Source organism: Palaemon carinicauda, chromosome 5 (genome assembly GCF_036898095.1).
Source record: "Palaemon carinicauda isolate YSFRI2023 chromosome 5, ASM3689809v2, whole genome shotgun sequence".
Taxonomy (NCBI): Eukaryota; Metazoa; Arthropoda; class Malacostraca; order Decapoda; family Palaemonidae; genus Palaemon; species Palaemon carinicauda.
In genome coordinates, this window is record NC_090729.1 from 116,642,075 (window position 1) to 116,663,323 (window position 21,249).

Consider the following 21,249-nt stretch of genomic DNA (forward strand, 5'->3'; position numbering starts at 1 on the left):
TAAATAACATGTCTGTTTTTCTCACAGTTAACTGTTAACCGGTGAGCTATTATGTTTTCTATGCCCTTTTTGCCTGAGTTTTTGTATATATAAACGAATGTTCTGTAATAAAGTTTACGCAGTTGCTTTCATCTTGCTTTTGAGTCACAACCTTCTCCCGGCCCGTCACAGTGTAGTTAACCCCTTCATTGAACAAAACTACACAATATAACACGTGATATGTAAAGCAATACTTTATAACCCAATATACATCACCACCTTATCACAGATACAATTTAGAATTAGATTAACCATTCTATCCTCTGTTCGTTCTAATTATGCGGCCTTTGATATGCGTAATTTAATTGAGGCCAATGCTATTTCCTACCAGAACGTGCTTTCTCTCTCTCTCTCTCTCTCTCTCTGTCTCTGTCTCTCTCTCTCTCTCTCTCTCTCTCTCTCTCTCTCTCTCTCTCATATTCAGAAGGAACCAATCTTATCTTAATTGTATGGATTGCATTTTACTTTGTTCAAAGACTTTATATTCATCTCTCTCTCTCTCTCTCTCTCTCTCTCTCTCTCTCTCTCTCCACAGAATCATGTCAACAGACTATTAATTCCTCGTAAAAAAGCAGGATATTTTAAATGCTCAAACGAATAATTAATGTAAGCATTAAATAAACGAATTCATAGACTAAGGGCAATGAGAGCTTTTATAACATTGATGGAACCCATTCAAACACACTCAGGCACATTATTATTTCTTTGTATTTTTTTAAAGTTTTATATTGTATATTTGAAAGTTTTATTTAATGTTGTTAATGATCTTAAAATATTTTATTTTAATTGTTCATTGCTTCTCTTGTAGTTTATTTATTTCCTTATTTCCTTTCCTCGCTGGGCTGTTTTATCCAGTTGGAGCCCTTGGGTTTATAGCATCTTGCTTTCCAACTAGGGTTGTAGCTTAGAAGCCTTAGATGATGATGATAATAATATTAATAATAATAATAATATTAATAATAATAGTAATAGATAGAGAGGCACTCAGTAGAGCGCACACCTCCGCCCCGGCAGCTGGTTGCTCGACCGTGACCTTGAAATTTGACCTTAACATGTGTCAATTGGCGTGGATTTTCATAAGTTTGAAGTCTCTATGAAAACGATATCTAAGCTTATGTCTGATTACGTGAATTGGGCATTTTTCTTTCCCGAGACCTTGACCTGCCAAAATTCAATCATTTCCAGCTTTTTACATATCAGTTAATTCCTGCAAGTGTCGTTACTCTACGATTAAAATTATGACCAGGAAGCTATTCACAAAGAAACAAACATATAACCAGCTGTAATCTGATACATAAGGAAACAGACACACAAAGATTTTAACTACAGGTACAAAGATAGTATTAAAACAGCAGTTTCTTCTTTGAATCTTCTCACTTACCAAGAGAGATTAGTTCACCAAACGTTTAGCTGCGCTCCTCAAGGCACCAGAAGAGTTGGAAGAACCAGGCTTACATGGCTGAGGACTATTAAGCGTGAAGTGGGAGATGATGAGTGGAGAAGTATTGAATTAAAAGCTCAAGATAGAGACGTCTAACTGGCGAAATCTAACCGAGGCCCTATGCGTCAATAGACTTAGGAGATGATGATGAAGATAACAGGGAACTTAGGATGCTTGAAGCTGTAACCTGGTACATAAGGTGACAGACAGTCAAATATTATAACTACCGCTAGAGAGTTATGGGGACCTTTGACTGGCCAGACAGTACTACGTTGGATTCTTCTCTCTGGTTACGGTTCATTTTCCCCTTTGCCTCCTCACACACTCCGAATAGTCTGGCATATTCTTTACATATTCTCTTCTGTACTCATACACCTAACAACACTTAGATTACCAAACAATTCTTCTTCACCTAAGAGGTTACTGCACTGTAATTGTTCAGTGGCCACTTTGCTCTTGGTTAGGGTAGAAGAAACTCTCTAGCTATGGTAAGCAGCTGTTCTAGGAGAAGGACACTCCAAAATCAAACCATTGTTCTCTGGTCTTGGGTAGTGCCATAGCCTCTGTACCATGGTCTTCCACTGGCTTGGGTTAGAGTTCTCTTGCTTGAGGGTACATTCAGGCTCACAATTCTATCTTATTTATCTTCCTCTTGTTTTGTTATAGTGTTTATAGTTTATGAAGGAGATATTTATTTCAATGTTATTACTCTCTTAAAGATTTTATTTTTGATTATTTCTTTTCCTCACTGGGTTATTTTCTCTTTTGGAGACCCTGGGCTTTATAGCATTGTCCTTTTCCAACTAGGGTTGTAGCTTAGCAATTAATAATAATAATAATAATGATAATAATAATAATAACTACAGGTTTAAAAATAATTATATAACAGTAGTTTCTTCTTTTGGATTTATTCGAAATCCTCTTCCCAACTTACGAAATATATTTTGAACGGAGCTTTTCCATAATATATTCCTGTTTACATTTTTTAGGCGTCGGGAATTTAGTAAATATACTTTACTTGCCGTTCGTCAACTAACTAAAATGAGGAGATCTGGGTTCTGGTCTGTTTATATATGCACTAACACGTCTCAAAGGCTAGAATTCCATAACTCGTATGTAAAAGGATTTTTAAAGTTTTATTTTAAATTCTGACACAATTTCATCTTGTTTCTATTTATTTGGTGTTCTTGCTGTTGGTTAAGAGACTTGCCAGGTTTCTGTTTAGCCCCTTAATGTGTTTCTTTTAGCTTCTTAGCAATTTAAGCATACATGTCAACTTGGAATAGGCCTTTTTTTTTTTTTTTTTTTACCTCTTAAGGTGTTTCATATAGCTTTTTATCAATTGATAGCATTCTGGCTTAATATGAACTATGACTTTTTTTTTTTCCTGTTGGTTGAGACTAACCAATTTTCTGTTTAGCCCCTCAAGGTGTTTCATTAACTAATTTCGGTTTAAAATCCTGTAAAATTCGTTCATAAATCGGCAAGATATGAGTGTTTGAAAAATTGCTAATTTTTTAAACGCGTTTTTCTTGTAATTTCGATTATTCCCGCTCCGATCTTGGAGAGCCTTATTATTGTTAACGCCTCAATTGAGATATTTATTAATAACTATTATAATTGTTATTATTATTATTATTATTAATATTAATAATAATAATATTATTATTATTATTATTATATTATTATTATTATTATTATTATTATTATTAGCAGCTAAGGTAAAACCCTTAGGTGCCAAAGCAAGATGTTATAAGCCCAAGGGCTCCAACAGGAAAAAATAGCCCAGTGAGGAATGTTTCTTCGTAAAATGAATTCCATATCCTGAGTTTTCAGCCTATTATTATTATTATTATTATTATTATTATTATTATTATTATTAGCTAAGCTATAACCTTACTTGGCAAAGCAGGATGCTATAAGCCCAAGGGCTCCAACAGGAAAAAATAGCCCAGTGAGGAATGTTTCTTCGTAAAATGAATTCCATAACCTGAGTTTTCAGTCTATTATTATTATTATTATTATTATTGTTGCTGTTGTTATTATTATTATTCTTACTAGATAAGCTAAAACCCTAGTAGCCAAAGCAGTATGCTATAAACCCAAGGGCTTCAACAGGAAAGAATAGCCCAATGAGGGCTTCAACAGGAAAAAATAGCCCAATGAGGAACGTTTCTTCGTAAAATGAAATCCATAACCTGAGGTTTCATCCTACATATGTAAACGAGTATCATTCTGGTGCAGCGTGAGCCTCCCTCGTCCAGGTCGCTTCCATTCAAATCATGATGGAGATGTCCTGAATCCTTCGTCTCCTAGGGCGATTGTATCCGGTGGAATACAGATCTCCACATTTAGATGGGAATCCTTTGAGAGAGAGAGAGAGAGAGAGAGAGAGAGAGAGAGAGAGAGAGGTCACCTCTCCTATCTACATATTCATCATTTCTATAGATGGTTAAACTCGTTCATTAACACCCAGATCAAATAGAGGTGGCTGGGGAAGAGAGAGAGGAGAGAGAGAGAGAGAGAGAGAGAGAGAGAGAATTGATCAGAAGTATTCCTCCCATTAACATGAACTGAAGAGAGAATATTCCCAAGAACATGAACTGAAAGAGAGAGAGTTGATCAAAAATTATTCCCTTAGAACCTGAACTGAGAGAGAGAGAGAGAGAAGAGAGAGAGAGAGAGAGAGATGATATAACTTAGAAAATACTAGAATCTGGGGACGCATGTATTGAAAATTATTTCCTATATTTTTTTTTATTCAATTTAAGTAATTAACAGTAATTTCCTATGATTTATAATTCAGTGAGTCAAACTATGGTATTCTCTCTCTCTCTCTCTCTCTCTCTCTCTCTCTCTCTCTCTCTTGTATATACTATATTTATATATATATATTTTATATATATAATATATATATATGTATATATGTATATATATCAGATTTTCTGATGTGAATTAGAAATTATTTTTATATACTTTGATATATATATATATATATATACATAATATATACATATATATAAAATATATATATATACATATATATATATATATATATATGTGTGTGTGTGTGTGTTATATATACTATATATATATACACTATATATATATATACAGTATATACATTATATATAGATATACTGTATATATATATATATATATATATTACCTGCTTAAGCCATTGATTTTCAAAATAAATTTCCTTACACAATCTCTCTCTCTCTCTCTCTCTCTCTCTCTCTCTCTCTCTCTCAAATTGAGCAATAAGTGGGAGTTATTACTAAACTTGAAGCTACAGCTTCTTGTGTCAAGTGATCCTTGAGTGGATAGAGAAATTGGAGACTGGTGTTATCACTCGGCGGTATCTTTTGTTTGATTACTGGTTTCAGAAAGTGGGAGATACTAGCGTATATTTTGTTACGTATAATGCGTATATTCCCTTTCAAAGCGTATCTCTTCCTTCACACACTCACACACACACACACACACACACACACCACACCTATATATATATATATATATATGTGTGTGTGGTGTGTGTGTGTGTGATAAATATTGCATGTTTAGACGTGTTTTTCATATTCAAATAAGCCATATACTTTGATACATTAATGCCTGGATTCTCTTACCAACCTCGAGATCAAAGCCCCAGGTGGAACTACTCAATAGCTTCTGACCGGCCGGACGAACCCTGGTCCAGGAAACTTGTGATAACTGTGACGTACACTTAGCCACGAAAAAAAGATAAGAAAATCCAAACATTAATGTATCAAAACATATGGCTTACTTGAATATATATATATATATATATATATATACACACACACACACACACACACCAATGGATTTTGAATCATAATTTGATGATATGATATCGAGAAAAGATTAGTTAAGGAAGTTTTTGTATATATTATTATTATATTATTATTAATATTATTATTATTATTATTATTATTATTATTATTATTATTGGATGAAAAGGAAACTTCCCGATAAGGAAATTGAGGAAAAAAGAAGTTGTGATTATGGTTTTGAAATTCATGGTAGGCGAGCGAGGAATCTTTTGGGACTTTAAGCGACTTTAGTCTTTAGACTGTAGACTTTAGACTTTAGTTGCAATGCTGTTGTAAGGCAAAGGTGATGAAAATTATGTTTTTTAACATGGATTAATAATTAAAATATTTATTAGTGCTGCTGATCAATTTTTTTTTCTTTTAAAATGGAATTAATGAAGTTCTCAGAAAAGCAGTAAACGATGAAATTGGTAACAGGAAAGACTAGCGGATCATTCAGTAGAGCGCAGACCTCCGCTGAGGTAGCTTATTTCTCGACCTTTTTCTCGACCTTACCTTGACTTTTGACCTTAACATGTATTAAGTGGCGTGATCTTCATACATTCAAAATATGAACCAAGTTTGAAGTCTCTGTGACAACGATGTCCAAACTTATGACTGATTCCGCGAATTGGATGTATTGCCTTGACCTGACCTTGACCTTTGACCATAAACCTTCCAAACTTTGCTAATATATATATATATATATCTATATATATAATCTGATCTTCTATCCTAAATATATCCAGATGAACCGGTAAACCCTTTCGAAAAGAGCACCCATATCCAAGACGTAACTACTCCTACACTCTCAGGAAACGTTTCGGGGAAAACGCATTTAAAAAGTGAACGTTTTTAGTCTTTAACTCGAATCGCAATACCTGCCAACTGGACGTCATAGCCTTCGGAACTCGGGTGGGTTATATTTTGCCATGCGGAGCAGGAACGATTTTGCAATGTTCCCCCATTTGCATGACAAAAGATCACTGAGATCGCACCATATTGCAATATGGCGAAGCATCTCTCTCTCTCTCTCTCTCTCTCTCTCTCTCTCAATAGACATGGAACTCTGGTCGCGTATAGATTTTTGTTTTCAAATCTCTCTCTCTCTCTCTCTCTCTCTGAATAGACATGGAACTCTGGTCGCGTATAGATTTTTGTTTTCAAATCTCTCTCTCTCTCTCTCTCTCTCTCTCTCTCTCTCTCTCGCAAAGATGAACATTCGTATGTATAGCATTACTAAACAACGCTTTAATTTAAAGATATTTAGAAAAAGTTTCCTCTGTTCTAGAAAATTCAGATAAAGTCTACAAAACTCAAATGGTGAATATACTGTAGATATAATGAAATAGCGAAATATAAACTTATCTTTTTGCACCTTTCTTTGATAACGTCCCTCATATTGATCTTGTATCGCCCCGAGATATTTTGAAAAAGATCCAGCTTAGGCGAAAAGAATATATGAGAACATGTTAACCCACCTGAGCACTAAACACGTCCCTAATTGAGGACAGCCGGGGACTCGGGGCGTGTGACATAATCTCCAGGAAAAACACAGTTCACTCAAATTCAATTAGTAGTGGATAGTGTGGGTCTAGCATGAAAGGGGGCGGGGTGTATACCCATGGGGCCTCCGTTTTCTTTTTTACTGGGAAGCTAAAGGAAAAAGGCCCAAAGTGCGTGTGCCATATGTTGATGAGATCATGATGATGGTTTGGTCATGCTTTACGCACTCCTCAAGAGAGATTAGTTCATCAAACGTTCAGCTGGGCTTCACAAGGCATTAGAAGAGTTGGAAGACCCAGGTTTACATAGCTGAGGACTATGAAGCACGAAGGAGATGATGAATGGAGAAGTATTGAAGTAGATGTTTAAGATAGAGAAGATGACTGTTGAAATCTAACCGAGGCCCTTTGCGTCAATAGGCGCAATATATATATATATATATATATACATATATATATATATATATATATATTTATATATATATATATATATGTATATATATATATATATATATATTTATATATATATATATATATATATATTCTGTATATACACACAGACAGACAGAAAAAAAGAGGTTTTCCTAAAATTGCCATCACTACTGTGACGATATTAGTATTGGTCAGTACAGTGGCTGTTGCAGTGGTAACATGTTCGCCTAGCTTTCACATGGCAGCAGATCGATCCCAGCCCGGCACCGTGTGTATAAGCTGATTACTGGTGAGGACACTGCGGGTTAACCTGTTCTATTCTTTACTCCTTGAGTCTAGCAATCAGAATATAATATTATTATTATCATTACTAGCTAAGCTACAGCCGTAGTTGGACAAGCAAGATGCTATAAGCCCTTGGCTCCAACAGGGAAAAATGGCCCGGTGAAGAAAGGAAATAAATAAACGACCTGAGGAATAATGGACCACTAGAAATATTTTAAAAACATTAACAATAATAATTGTTAGTGTACTGTATACTTATGTATTATTATGCTTGATTTTTTTCTACAAATGTCGATATTATTTTCTTTCCAGATTTTTCCTGTAATGAACGACACGGGGTGGAGTACTTACTGACCCAGATGACGTCACCGACGACGCACGCTCTCATTGGTGGAGTAGAACCCAGCTTGTGTCGGGTCCTGGGCCATCTCGCCGAAAAATACAGCAAGCTCTTTCTTCCTTGGTCCTGCTTAGAGGTGAGAGAAGATGAATGTAAATTTAGTGTAGAAGAGATTCTTCCTTGGTCCTGCTTAGAGGTGAGAGAAGATGAATGTGAATTTAGTGTAGAAGAGATTCTTCCTTGGTCCTGCTTAGAGGTGAGAGAAGATGAATGTAAATTTAGTGTAGAAGAGATTCTGCCTTGGTCCTGCTTAGAGGTGAGAGAAGATGAATGTAAATTTAGTGTAGAAGAGATTCTTCCTTGGTCCTGCTTAGAGGTGAGAGAAGATGAATGTAAATTTAGTGTAGAAGAGATTCTTCCTTGGTCCTGCTTAGAGGTGAGAGAAGATGAATGTAAATTTAGTGTAGAAGAGATTCTGCCTTGGTCCTGCTTAGTGGTGAGAGAAGATGAATGTAAATTTAGTTTAGAAAAGATTCTTCCTTGGTCCTGCTTAGAGGTGAGAGAAGATGAATGTAAATTTAGTTTAGAAAAGATTCTTCCTTGGTCCTGCTTAGAGGTGAGAGAAGATGAATGTAAATTTAGTTTAGAAAAGATTCTTCCTTGGTCCTGCTTAGAGGTGAGAGAAGATGAATGTAAATTTAGTGTAGAAGAGATTCTTCCTTGGTCCTGCTTAGAGGTGAGAGAAGATGAATGTAAATTTAGTTTAGAAGAGATTCTTCCTTGGTCCTGCTTAGAGGTGAGAGAAGATGAATGTAAATTTAGTGTAGAAGAGATTCTGCCTTGGTCCTGCTTAGAGGTGAGAGAAGATGATTCTATATTTAGCGTAGAAAAGAAATTAATAACTATTTTTGTATAGTTTATCAAAATGATAATATTTTGGCGAGCAACATTACGTGTATGACAGATTTCATTTTTGTGATATTCTTATTTACTTTACTGCCACATAAGAGAATTCCTCAATTATTATTATTATTATTAGTAGTAGTAGTAGTATTTTTATTATTATTATTATTATTATTATTATTGTTATTATTACTATTATTATTATTATTATTATTATTATTATTATTGTTGTTGTTGTTGTTATTAATACTATTATATTATTATTATTATTATTATTATTATTGTTATTATTATTATTATTATTATTATTATTATTATTATTATTATTATTATTATTATTATAAGTTAATCTACAATCCTAGTTGAAAAAGCAAGACGCTATAATCCCAAGGGTTCTAACAGTGCAAATAGCCCAGTGAGGAAAGGAAATAAGAAAATAAACAACAAGAGAAGTCTAAGAACAATAACAATATTAAAATAAATCTTTCAATTATGAAGTATAAAAACTTCTAAATAGCAAAAGGAAGAGAAATGAGATAAAATAGTGTGCCCAGATGTACCCTCAAGCAAGAGAACTCTAACCCAAGACAGTGGAAGACCATGGTACAGAGGCCTTGGCACTACCCATGACTAGAGAACAATGGTTTGATTTTAGTGTGTCTTTCTTCTAGAAGAGCGGCTTAACATAGCTAGAGTCTCTTCTAACCTTACCAAGAGGAAAGTAGCCACTGAACAATTACAGTGCATTAGTTAACCCCTTGGGTGAAGAAGAATTGTTTGGTAATCTGAGTGTTGTCAGGTGTATGAAGATCCCCAACTTACGAGCATTCGACTTACGAACATTCGACTTACGAGTATTCAGGGGTACAAATACAAATCCAACTGAAAATACCGAAGATACAGAAATACTGTAAGAAAACAATATTATATCATTTAGTACAGTAAGCAAAATTACTTTTGTAATAACCTCGACCATTCGTTGACCGTTGTAGCTGGAAATCATTGGCATAGGATTCAGATTGGCGCCTAGGCGAAAATTTAACAGAATTCGACTTGCGAGCAATTTGACTAACAAACAGCTTTTTAAGGACCATTTGTATGTAGTTATCCTGTGAAATATTCGTGATGGAATATGTATTAGATCTACATAGATCAACATAAATCAAAAGCAAATAAGAAAATTCAGGTATGTTATATTTTATATTATTGTAGAATTAATATAATTATTTTTATTATTATCATTAGAATTAGAATTATTATTGTTATTGTCGTTATTATTATTATTATTATTATTATTATTATTATTATTATTATTATTATTACCGTTATCTTTGTTATTATCATTATTATTATTATTTTTATTATAAGCTATAATCCTCTGGCCTTATAGCATCCTTTTCCAACCAAGGTTTTAGCTTAGCAAGTAATAGTAATAATGATAATAATAATTATAATGATGATGATGATGAGTCATACGTACAAGTAATTAACGATAGTATTACCGTTATGAAGTAGATTTCTTTGTAGTTTTAGTTAATTAACTTAATGAAACGATGAACTGCAAAGCCTAATCAAACAATTTTTATGTTAATTGGAACAAGGTCATTAAAACAATTACCGTAATTAAACTACCTAATTAGATTGACTGACAAATATTGAAGCCCTTACTCTAGTGAGAGAAAATTATTATTTTTCTTATTAAAGGTTTAAAGGTCGCTCATGAATGGCAGAGGCAAGAGGCAGATCAATGCCCTTAAGAGATAGGATCAAGCCAAAGACCACTCTCTACCCAAGCTAGGACTAAGGAGGGTCAGGCAATGGCTGCTGATGACTCAGCAGATAGACCTATAGGCTCCCTCAAGCCCTCTATCCTTAGCTCACAAGAACTATATGGATAGTTTATGATAATCTAGATATAATAAATGTTACTTCCACTTTTCTTTGAAAGAATTTTAATTGCATTCTCTGCGACAGTTGTTTCCCCGACATGGTAATATATATATATATATATATATATACATATATATATATATATATATATAAATATAGATATATATAGATATATATATACATATCTATATATAAATATATATATATATATATATATATATAAATATGTATATACATATCTATGTGTGTGTGTGTATATATATATGTATATATGTCTACAAGAATCTCTATGCCGCACCTTGGAAAAACTTTATCATTATGCTAATCCACAAAAAGGGAGACAGAAAAGACCTGAAAAAATTAACCGCCCAATACGTTTACTCTCCGTAATATATGGAATATTTACAAAGATCATATTAGGCTGAATCAAAAGAAAGCTAGGCTTTAATCAACCAAGAGAGAGCAGGCAGGCTTTAGAAGTGGGTATTCAACAACTGACCGTATCCATGTAATTAACCAGCTAATGAAAAAATCAAGAGTATGACAAACCACTATGTATGGCATTTATAGACTGTGAGAAAGCTTTTGATTCTGTCAAAACTTCAGCAGTAATGAAAGCGATTCAAAGACAAGGAATAGATGAATCATATGTTAGAACACTTGAAGATATCTGTTCGGGAAATACAGCAATCCCAAAACTTCATTATACAGAGAGAAAATTCCGATTGAGAAAGGAGTTAATCAGGGAGATGTTATCTCTCTTATATTATTCACAGTATGCTTATAAGAAGTTTTGTAACTATAATGATGGGAATAACACTAAGAGTGATGATATGAGCAATGTGGATACGAGAGCAAACTAAATTAGATGATATTCCAACATAAATAAATAAATATGGACATGGCAGAACATATAATGGGAATGCCAGATAATAGATGGTCAATAACCTTAACAGAATGTGTCCCTAGAGATTGCAAAAGAAGTAGAGGAAGGAGGAGAAGGCGATGGATTGACGAAATAAGATATTGCTTGTATGGACTGGCATTGAAAGACTATAAACAAACGCAAGTGGAAGGACATTGCTGAGGTCTTTGTCCTACAGTGGACTAGTTACGGCTGATATATATATATATATATATATATGTGTGTGTGTGTGTGTGTGTGTGTGTGTGCATATATATATATATATATATATATTATATATATACACAATACATATATATATATATATATATATTTATATATATATACACGTATGTATATATATATATATATATATAGAGAGAGAGAGAGAGAGAGAGAGAGAGAGAGAGAGAGTGAGAGAGAGAGAGAAAATATGTTGAAACGCAGGTAAAACTACATTAATGAAAAATGTTAAAGAGAAAGCAATCGATGTCCATTAATCAAGAGAACGAGGCCAAAGTAGTGTTTAATCCTGGTTTGCCAGTTCGATTTGAAAATTGGCCTGCACTATAGCTTAATTCAATCGGACGTCTGGTTATGGGGATGAAATTGACAATTTTGCGATTAAAATGAAACACATTTCCGTAAAAGTTGTTGGCTACAATGCCCTCGCTTTATTAATCAGTGAATACCTCTGGTAAATGTGAATAAATATTCGTTATACTAATGGCATGAGGGTGTTTCAGCCTCGGGTGGTTTTGTCCTAATGTATTTTGCATTATTCACTAAGTGGAAGCGCGTTTAAAGCAAAGACAATTCATTTTGTTATAAAAATGATTTCAAATGACAAGCATACATATATAGTATTATTATTATTATTATTACTAGCAAAGCTACAACCCTAGTTGGAAAAGCGAGATGCTATAAGCCCAAGGGCTCCAATGGAGAAAAATAGCCCAGTGAGGAAATGAAATAAGAAAATAAATAAATGATGAAAATAAATTAACAATAAATCATTCTAAAAACAGTGACAACGTCAAAACAGATATGTCCTATAAAAACTATGAACAGCGTCAAAAACAGACATGTCATATATAAACTATAAAAAGACTCATGTCAGCCTGGTCAACATAAAAACATTTAACATATTTGCATACACTAAGACTGACAGAAATATTTTTATAGTTTGTATATATTTTGACATTGTTACTGTTTTTAAAAGAATGTATTTTAATTGTTCATTATTTCTCATATCGGTTATTCATTTCCTTATTTACTTTCATCATTGGGGTATTTTTCCTGTTTGAGCACTTGGGCCTATAGAATCTAGCTTTTCCAACTAGTATTGTAGCTTAGCTAGTAATAATAATTATAATAATAATAATAAAAATATTGTTATTATTAGTATTATTATTATTATTATTGTTATTATTATTATCATTATTACTAGCCAAGCTACAACCCATGTTGGAAAAGCTAGATGCTATAAGCCCGAGGGCTCCAACAGGGAAAACCAGTGAGGAAAGGAAATATACATAATATCTACATAAGAAATTGTATTCTTCTAGCAAGTAGTGTTTCATTTTGATAAATATCGAAATATATCTTATCCTCTACACTTGAGAAATTATTTTCCATATTGTTAGATTTCGAAGTTTATTTTGAATATTGATAAATATCGAAGTTTATGAGTATAATTATCGTAAATAAATATAATAAAATCCTCAATGATCTTTAGAGTTTATAAGAATTTGTCCCAGTTTAATTTTTTTACTCGAACTTAATTGCACAGTTACATTTCCTTTTTTTCTCTCCTTCTTTTCCTTTCAAGATATTTTAGTTGCTTCATTCCACAAATCATTACTTTTGCTCCCATTCTTATACGTTTATAATTAAAATCACTCATGTGGAAGCAGTGACATCATCCTCGAAATTTGTACAGTTGCTAATAAGAGAAAAAAATCAATTTAGTGTCTTTAATCCTAACCCAATCAACCAACCAACTAGAAAACTCCATTTCTAAAGTCTATATTTACATCCATATACGTCTTGTTGAAGATTGCCTGGCCGTTTTGGCCAGACACGGGCTCTTGCAATCTTTCAGCCCGTAGCTCTACCATCTACATCTCATTTTCAACTTATTAATGTACACTCTTGCACACTGTTCTATCATATTTCTCTTCCTCTTGTTTTTTGAAGTTTTTATAGTGTATATATGAAAGATTTATTTTAATATTGTTACTGTTCTTGAAATATTTTATTTTGATTGTTCATTACTTCTCATATAGAGTTTATTTATTTCCTTATTTCCTTTCCTCACTGAGCTATTTTCCCCTATTGAAGCCTTTTGGCTTAAAGCATCCTGCTTTTCTAACTAGGGTTGTAGCTAAGTTACTAATAATAATCCTAATATCACATTATTTTCTTTCCTCACAGGGCTATTTTTCCTGTTGGAGCCCCTGGGCTTATAGCATCCTGCTTTTTTGACTAGGGTTGTAGATTAGCTAATAATAATAATAATAATAATAATAATAATAATAATAATAATACCTTATTTCCTTTCCGCACAGGGCTATTTTTCCAAGTCGTGTTATAATAATAATAATAATAATAGTAATAATAATAATAATAATAATAATAATAATAATAATAATAATAATAATAGTAATAGAAAAATAAAAAAATTAGCAATAATAATAAAAATTATAATAATAATAATAATAATAATAATAATAATAATAATAATAATAATAATAATAATACGGTTGCAAGCGGTATAGTAAAGACAGGAAGTGTTCAGGCTTATCTTTATTGGTTAACAGCTTAGTTAAATCTACAGGAGACGTTGAAAAGACCTCAGCCTCACGAAAAGACACGAAATAAAGCTTACCTTTTCGAGGGTATCCGATCTGTGTCAACAAGTGGGAAATTCTTGCGGTATGTGAATTTCCTTTTTAAGATCCCACAATTCATTTGAATTACCTGGTAAGTCCAAGTCTCACACTCTCTCTCTCTCTCTCTCTCTCTCTCTCTCTCTCTCTATATATATATATATATATATAAAAGATATCAATATTATTATTATTATTATTATTATTATTATTATTATTATTATTATTATTATTATCATTATTATTATTATTACTAGCTCAACTACAATCCTAGTTGGAAAAGCAAGATGCTATAAGCCCAAGGGCTCCAACGGGAAAAAATTACTTGATAATAACACACACATACGCACACACAATTGTTATATATATATATACATATATATATATATATACAGTATATATAGCTATATATATATATATATATATATACGCGCATACATACATACATGCATACATACATATATATCATTACCATCAACATATATGCAAACATATGCTCAACTTAACTAAACCTTCCACAGATTCCAAAAATATCGAGCACCGCGGAAAGTGAAGGCAAATCAGACGAGTCGTCTCTGGAGGCCCCAGCGTTGTCTGAATCCTCCGCCCCCAGCAAAACAGATCCTGTCACGGACTCTGACGCCCAGAAGAGAGAGAGGGCGAAGGACTTGATGCCGACAGGGAGTCACGTTGCTATGGTGACGCCCACAGCGCGGCAGATGGCCAGAGGCGTTTTTACCGCCCTGGGTCATTTTGGCTGGAGGCATATTAGCATTATCACTCTCGGTAAGTATTTGGAGATTTATTTTTTTGCCTGTAATGAATATTGTTTTTTATTCAAGAACATCTGGATTTTTTATTCCCAAGAACATCTAGTGGTTTCAAGAATATATTTTTGAACAATAGTTAAAAAAAAAATATTTTTTTCGATTATTTTTAAATACATCTTTTTTCCCCCAGAAATTTTTTAAAGATCATCTGTATTTAAAAAACAAAAAACGTTTTTTTTTTGAAGAATGTGTTTTAACAATATTTCACACATCTTTTTTTTCGATTTATTTTTAAAAACATCTTTTTTACCTGGGATTTTTTAAAGAACATCTGGATTTAAAAAAAAAAAAAACTTTTAAGGGCATGTTTTTTAACAATATTTCACAAACATCTTTTTCCGATTTATTTTTAAAAATCTCTTTTTCTCCAGAATTTTTTTTAAAGAACATCAGGGATTTTTCAAGACCAAATGGGGTTTTTCAAAAATATATATTTTTTTTAAGTTCGTTTTTTTCATAAAAATCGGTTTTCAAGAACATCTGTTTTTCAAAAAAAAAAAATTCATTTCAATAACATCTGCTTTTTTAAGGATATTTTGCTCAATAGGTTTTTTAGCGTTTCATAATTTTCTTAAAAACTTTATAATACAATATTAGAACTTCGTAATGCCATAATTTACTATAGGTATCATATATAACGTTTTAAAAGTAATTTGATTATTATTTTGACTTGCAATGCATTTGTTATTGAATATACAACACCACTTAATAAATAGGGGATGCACAATGCTATTAGAGCAGTGACGGGCCGAGAGAAGATTGTAACTCAAAGACAGGATGAAAGCAACTGAGTGAGTTTATCATAGAACACTCTCCTTTATATACAAAAGCTCAAGGCAACATGAAATTTCATGTTCAAAATCGACACCGTTACCGGTGAGAAAAACAGACATGTTTATTCAGGCTCTTTTTAGTGTGAGGGAAGAGCGAAGATACAAGCATAATATATACACAAAATGAACTATGTACGATCGTGTGACACACGGTTGGTACAGAGCAATGAGAAACGAAATCAGGTTAATGAAAATTTGGTAATGCTTACAGTTACTCTTTTCGATTAAAAGTAACATGAACAATTTTATAAACAATCGAGAACGTAATTATGCTTCTACTAGTGTACGCGACGCGTCAGAAATGATAAGTAAATATTTAGTTAGATATGCACATACTCACACGCATCTCTTCTCACTGAAGTATGACCATTCCCTCTTCCCCTACCCAAGGGAGGGGGAGACTTGGGTTTGATAATTAAAAAGTATATTCATATTTATAATATATATATATATATATATATATATTATATATATATGTATATATATATATATATATATATATATGTATATATATATATATATATATATTTATATATATATATATATTTACATATATATATATATATATATATATTTACGTATATTTATATATATACATATATATAATGTATATATATATATATATATATAATGAGAGAGAGAGAGAGAGAGAGAGAGAGAGAGAGAGAGAGATTTTCTTATAAAATAGGGGAGGTGGTTTGCCAAGGCTTTACACTGGGCAATTAAACATCAAGGTGGAAGATATATATATATATATATATATATATTATATATATACATAAATATATAGATATAGATATGTATATATACATATATATAGATATGTATATGTATATATATATATATATATATATACATGCATTTTCCTCACTATTTAAAGGAGTAATATATATCAATTTTCACGGTGTAAAGTTAATAAGATTTTAACATCAAGACTCTCTCTCTCTCTCTCTCTCTCTCTCTCTCTCTCTCTTGGAAACTGATATTACGTAGAAAGAGACGGTTAAAAGGAAATGAACAAAAGAACCATCTAAACATAGCCATTGGCTTGGCGGTTGCATTGTCCTCAATTGGCTGGGAATTGGAGGGAAATTGAACTGGAATTGCACCTGTCCTCATTTCGAGAGGATAATGAGGACGATTGTTATAGTGAAGGCTTCATCTGGAGGCACAAACATCCTGGGAAACCCCCCCCCCCAACACCTTACTCTAACTTAGTTACTTTACTATATCCAGATATGTCGTTATTTGTCCCCTGGCGGAGACCTTGTACTTAATTATCAGGGGTCAATCAATGTGCTAAAATCGTCTTCTTTTTAGTCTTCAGTGTTGGTTTTCCTCTTCTTATTAGTTACGTCACAACCGCCACCCCCAACCGTCACCTTTCCTCTCCCCCATACCCGGAGGGGGGGGGGGGATTATCCTGTTGTTTTTATTTCATTAGTGAACGAAATGAGGTGTAACTTGGATGAATAAATGCTGGTTTACAGGATCGAACGGTTCGTCGAACGCGGTTCGACAGACAAGTGTTTGAAGTGATGTTCGACGTTCGGTTGTAGACAAGTGTTTGAAGTGATGTTCGACGTTCGGTTGTCGACAGGTGTTTGAAGTGATGTTCGACGTTCGGTTGTAGAACACGTTCGTCAAACAGTTCGAAGGAAGTCTGGTCTCGCCTGACCTTTGTTGGCGGGGATCCATTGTCCACATACCTTATGCATTTGTGACTGACTCCACCTCTTCCAACCGTTTGACAGAAAGGTTCGACAACCGGGTTCAACGAACCGTTTTATCGTGTAACGCTTAATGAGTTCGTTGGATCGAAAGGTTCTTTGCGGTACAACGTGCTGTTGATGAGCCTTTTTGAGGCAGAGTCTAGTCTTGAATGATGGTGGCTTATGTGGAGATGCTTAGGCGAAGATGTTAATTTGTACAAATCTTTACTAAGTTTGTATAGATGATTTTGTGTGGTTCTAGATAAGAAAAAATGTCATGAAGAAAACATGTCTTAATAATGAAGAAGAGTTAAAAATTGAAGAAAATTAGTTTTGAAAATGAAGAACATAAGTTAAAAAATGAAGAAAATAAGTTGAAAATTGAAGAAAATTCGTTTTTTAGATGAAGAAAATAAGTTAAATATTGAAGAAAATGAGTTTTAAAAATGAAGAAAATAAGTTAAAAAATTAAGAAAATAAGTTTAAAATTTAAGAAAATTATTTTTTAAAATGAAGAAAATACGTTAAAAATTGAAGAAAATAAGTTTTAAAAATGAAGAAAATAAGTTAAAAAATGAAGAAAATCAGTTAAAAAAATGAGTAAAGTAAGTTGAAAATTAAAGAAAATTAGTTTTTAAAATGAAGAAAATAAGTTAGAAATTGGAGAAAATTAGTTTTTAAAATGAAGAAAATAAGTTAATAATTAAAGAAAATAAGTTTTGAAAATGAAGAAAATAAGTTGAAAATGAAGAAAATTAGTTGAAAATTGAAGAAAATGAGTTTTTAAAATGAAGAAAATAAGTTAGAAAATGAAAAAAAATAAGTTAGACATTGAAGAACATACGTTGAATATTAAGAAAATAAGTTAAAAATGAAAACTAAGTTAAATATGAAGATGATAAGTCTTAGAAATGAGGTAAATACCTTAAATATGAAGAAGATAAGTTGAAAATGAAGAAAATGTCTTAGAAATGAAGGAAATAAGTAAAATACTAAGAAAATAAGATAGAAATGAAGACAATAAGTTAAAAAGGAAGAAGATGAGTCCTATAAAAGGGGAAAAGGGGTAAAAATGACGAAAAAGTCTTAAAATGAAGGAAAATTAGTTAAGAAATAAAAAGAAATAAAAATTAAGAACATAAGTTAAAAATTTTTAGAAAATCAATCTTAGAAATGAAGGTTGAAGTCTTTTTTTTTTTTTCTTTCCTGTGGGTTGAGTCATAAGGATAAATGTCAATTTCTCTTCAAATTGTCCATTGAGTTTTGAGGAAGTCAGAGTATAGCTGAAAAAAGTGCGTGGAGTACTATGTGACAGGAGAATAGGGGTTAAGTTGAAAGGTAAAGTACACAGGACAGTTGTGAAACCGGCAATGAAGTATGAAGCAGAGACGTGAGAAATAAGAAGACAAAAGAGAAGAAGGTGGATGCAGCAGACAGAAGAGAAGAAGATGGATGTGGCAGAGATGAGAATGTTGAGATGAATGTGTGGGGTGACAAGAAGAGATAAGATAAGGAATGAGGTAATTAGGGGTACCACAGGCGTTAGAAAACTATCAGATAAGATCCAAGAAAGTAGACTGAGGTGGTACGGTCATGTCATGAGAAGAGATGAACAGTATATTGGGAGGTGGGTGATGGAAATGGAGGTACAGGGAACGAGAAGGAGAGGGAGACCAAAGTGAAGGTGGATGGACTGTATCAAGGATGACCTTCGATCAAAGGGATTAACGGTGATGAGGTGTGGGACAGAGGTAGATGGAGAAAGCTGACCAGAAACATCGACCCCACATGGAAGTGGGTAAAGATGTAGACAAAGAAAAAGAAGAAGAAGAAGAAGAGTATAGCTGATGGCAGACAGACAGTAATGCCATACATTTTATCAAACACCATACACTAGGTAAAATTATGACAAACCTACTTTAACACCATACATTTTAGGAAACTATATTCCCAGTAACATTATGACAAACACCATATGCCCAGTAAGTTGATAACAGAATCATACATTAACACCATACATTTTAGTAAACACCATATGCTCAGTAAAACGATGAAAATGATACATTAATACCATATATTATACAGAACACCATATACCCATTGAAATTATGACATTAACATACATTAACACTATACTTTTTAATAAACACCATATGCTCAGTAAAATTATAACAAAATGATACATTAACATTGGATACAGTATTATAGCAAACACCTTATGACTAGTAAAATGATAACAGACTCATACATTAACACTATACATTTTAATAGACACCATATACCCAATAAAATTATAAAAAAAAATCATACATTAACACCATACATTGTAGTGAACACTATATGGCCAGTAAATTGGTAATATGATACGTTAACATCATATACAGTGTTATAGCAAACACCATATCCCCAGTAAAATTATAACAAAATCACACATTAACACCGTACATTTTAGTGAGCACCATATCCCGATTAAAATGATAAAATAATACATTAACATCATATACAGTGTTATAGAAAACACCATACATTTTAGTAAACTCCGTATGCCCAGTCAAATGATGAAATCATACATTAACATCATATACAGTGTTATAGTAAACACCATATGCCCAGTAAAATTATAAAATCATACATTAACATCATATACAGTGTTATAAAAAACACCATATCCCCAGTAAAATAACAAAATCACACATTAACACCATACATTTTAGTGAGCACCATATCCCGATTAAAATGATGAAATGATACTTTAAAATCATACATTAACACCATACATTTTAGTGAACACCATATCCCGATTAAAATGATAAAATGATACATTAACATCATATACAGTGTTATAGCAAACACCATATGCCCAGAAAAAATTATAACAAAATCACACATTAACACCATACATTTTAGTGAACACCATATCCCGATTAAAATGATAAAATGATACATAACATCATATACAGTGTTATAGAAAACACCATATCCACGGTAAAATTATAAAACACCATACATATTATTGAACACCATATCCCGATCAAAATAACAGATTCATAAACGATATATTATACCAAACACCATAAGCCGGTTATTCAAATCCTGTTTCATACTTGTACGGCTTTGATTCGGAAATACTCCCGAATATTAAATATTCTGTTCTGTAACTCTGATTTCCCCCTGTGCAACCTTGTAGATCTTCTGAAGCCGTTTTAATTGATTGATCGAGTTACAAACGAGGTAGACCATTTTGGAGAGTTGCTGCATCATTCAACTATGGAAGACTTTAGATGATTTATTATCATAATTATTATCATTATTTATTTATTTATTTATTTATTTTATTGTTGATACTCTTCTTAGAATATTTTATTTTTCCTTGTTTCCTCTCCTCACTGGGCTATTTTCCCTGTTGGAGCC

The 21,249-nt window shown here is 32.5% G+C and overlaps 1 protein-coding gene across 2 annotated transcripts in view; it reads left to right on the plus strand.

The window, feature by feature from the left end:
- Positions 1-7,851: 7,851 nt before the first annotated feature.
- The window catches only part of LOC137641427 (uncharacterized), a 193,072-nt gene continuing 179,674 nt past the window's right edge, over positions 7,852-21,249 (plus strand). For both annotated transcript variants that reach the window (XM_068373966.1, XM_068373967.1), the window contains exons 1-2: positions 7,852-8,011; positions 14,985-15,249. In XM_068373966.1, the coding sequence (XP_068230067.1) occupies positions 7,895-8,011; positions 14,985-15,249 (382 nt within the window). In that variant the 5' untranslated portion in view covers positions 7,852-7,894. The remainder of the gene's footprint in view (positions 8,012-14,984; positions 15,250-21,249) is intronic.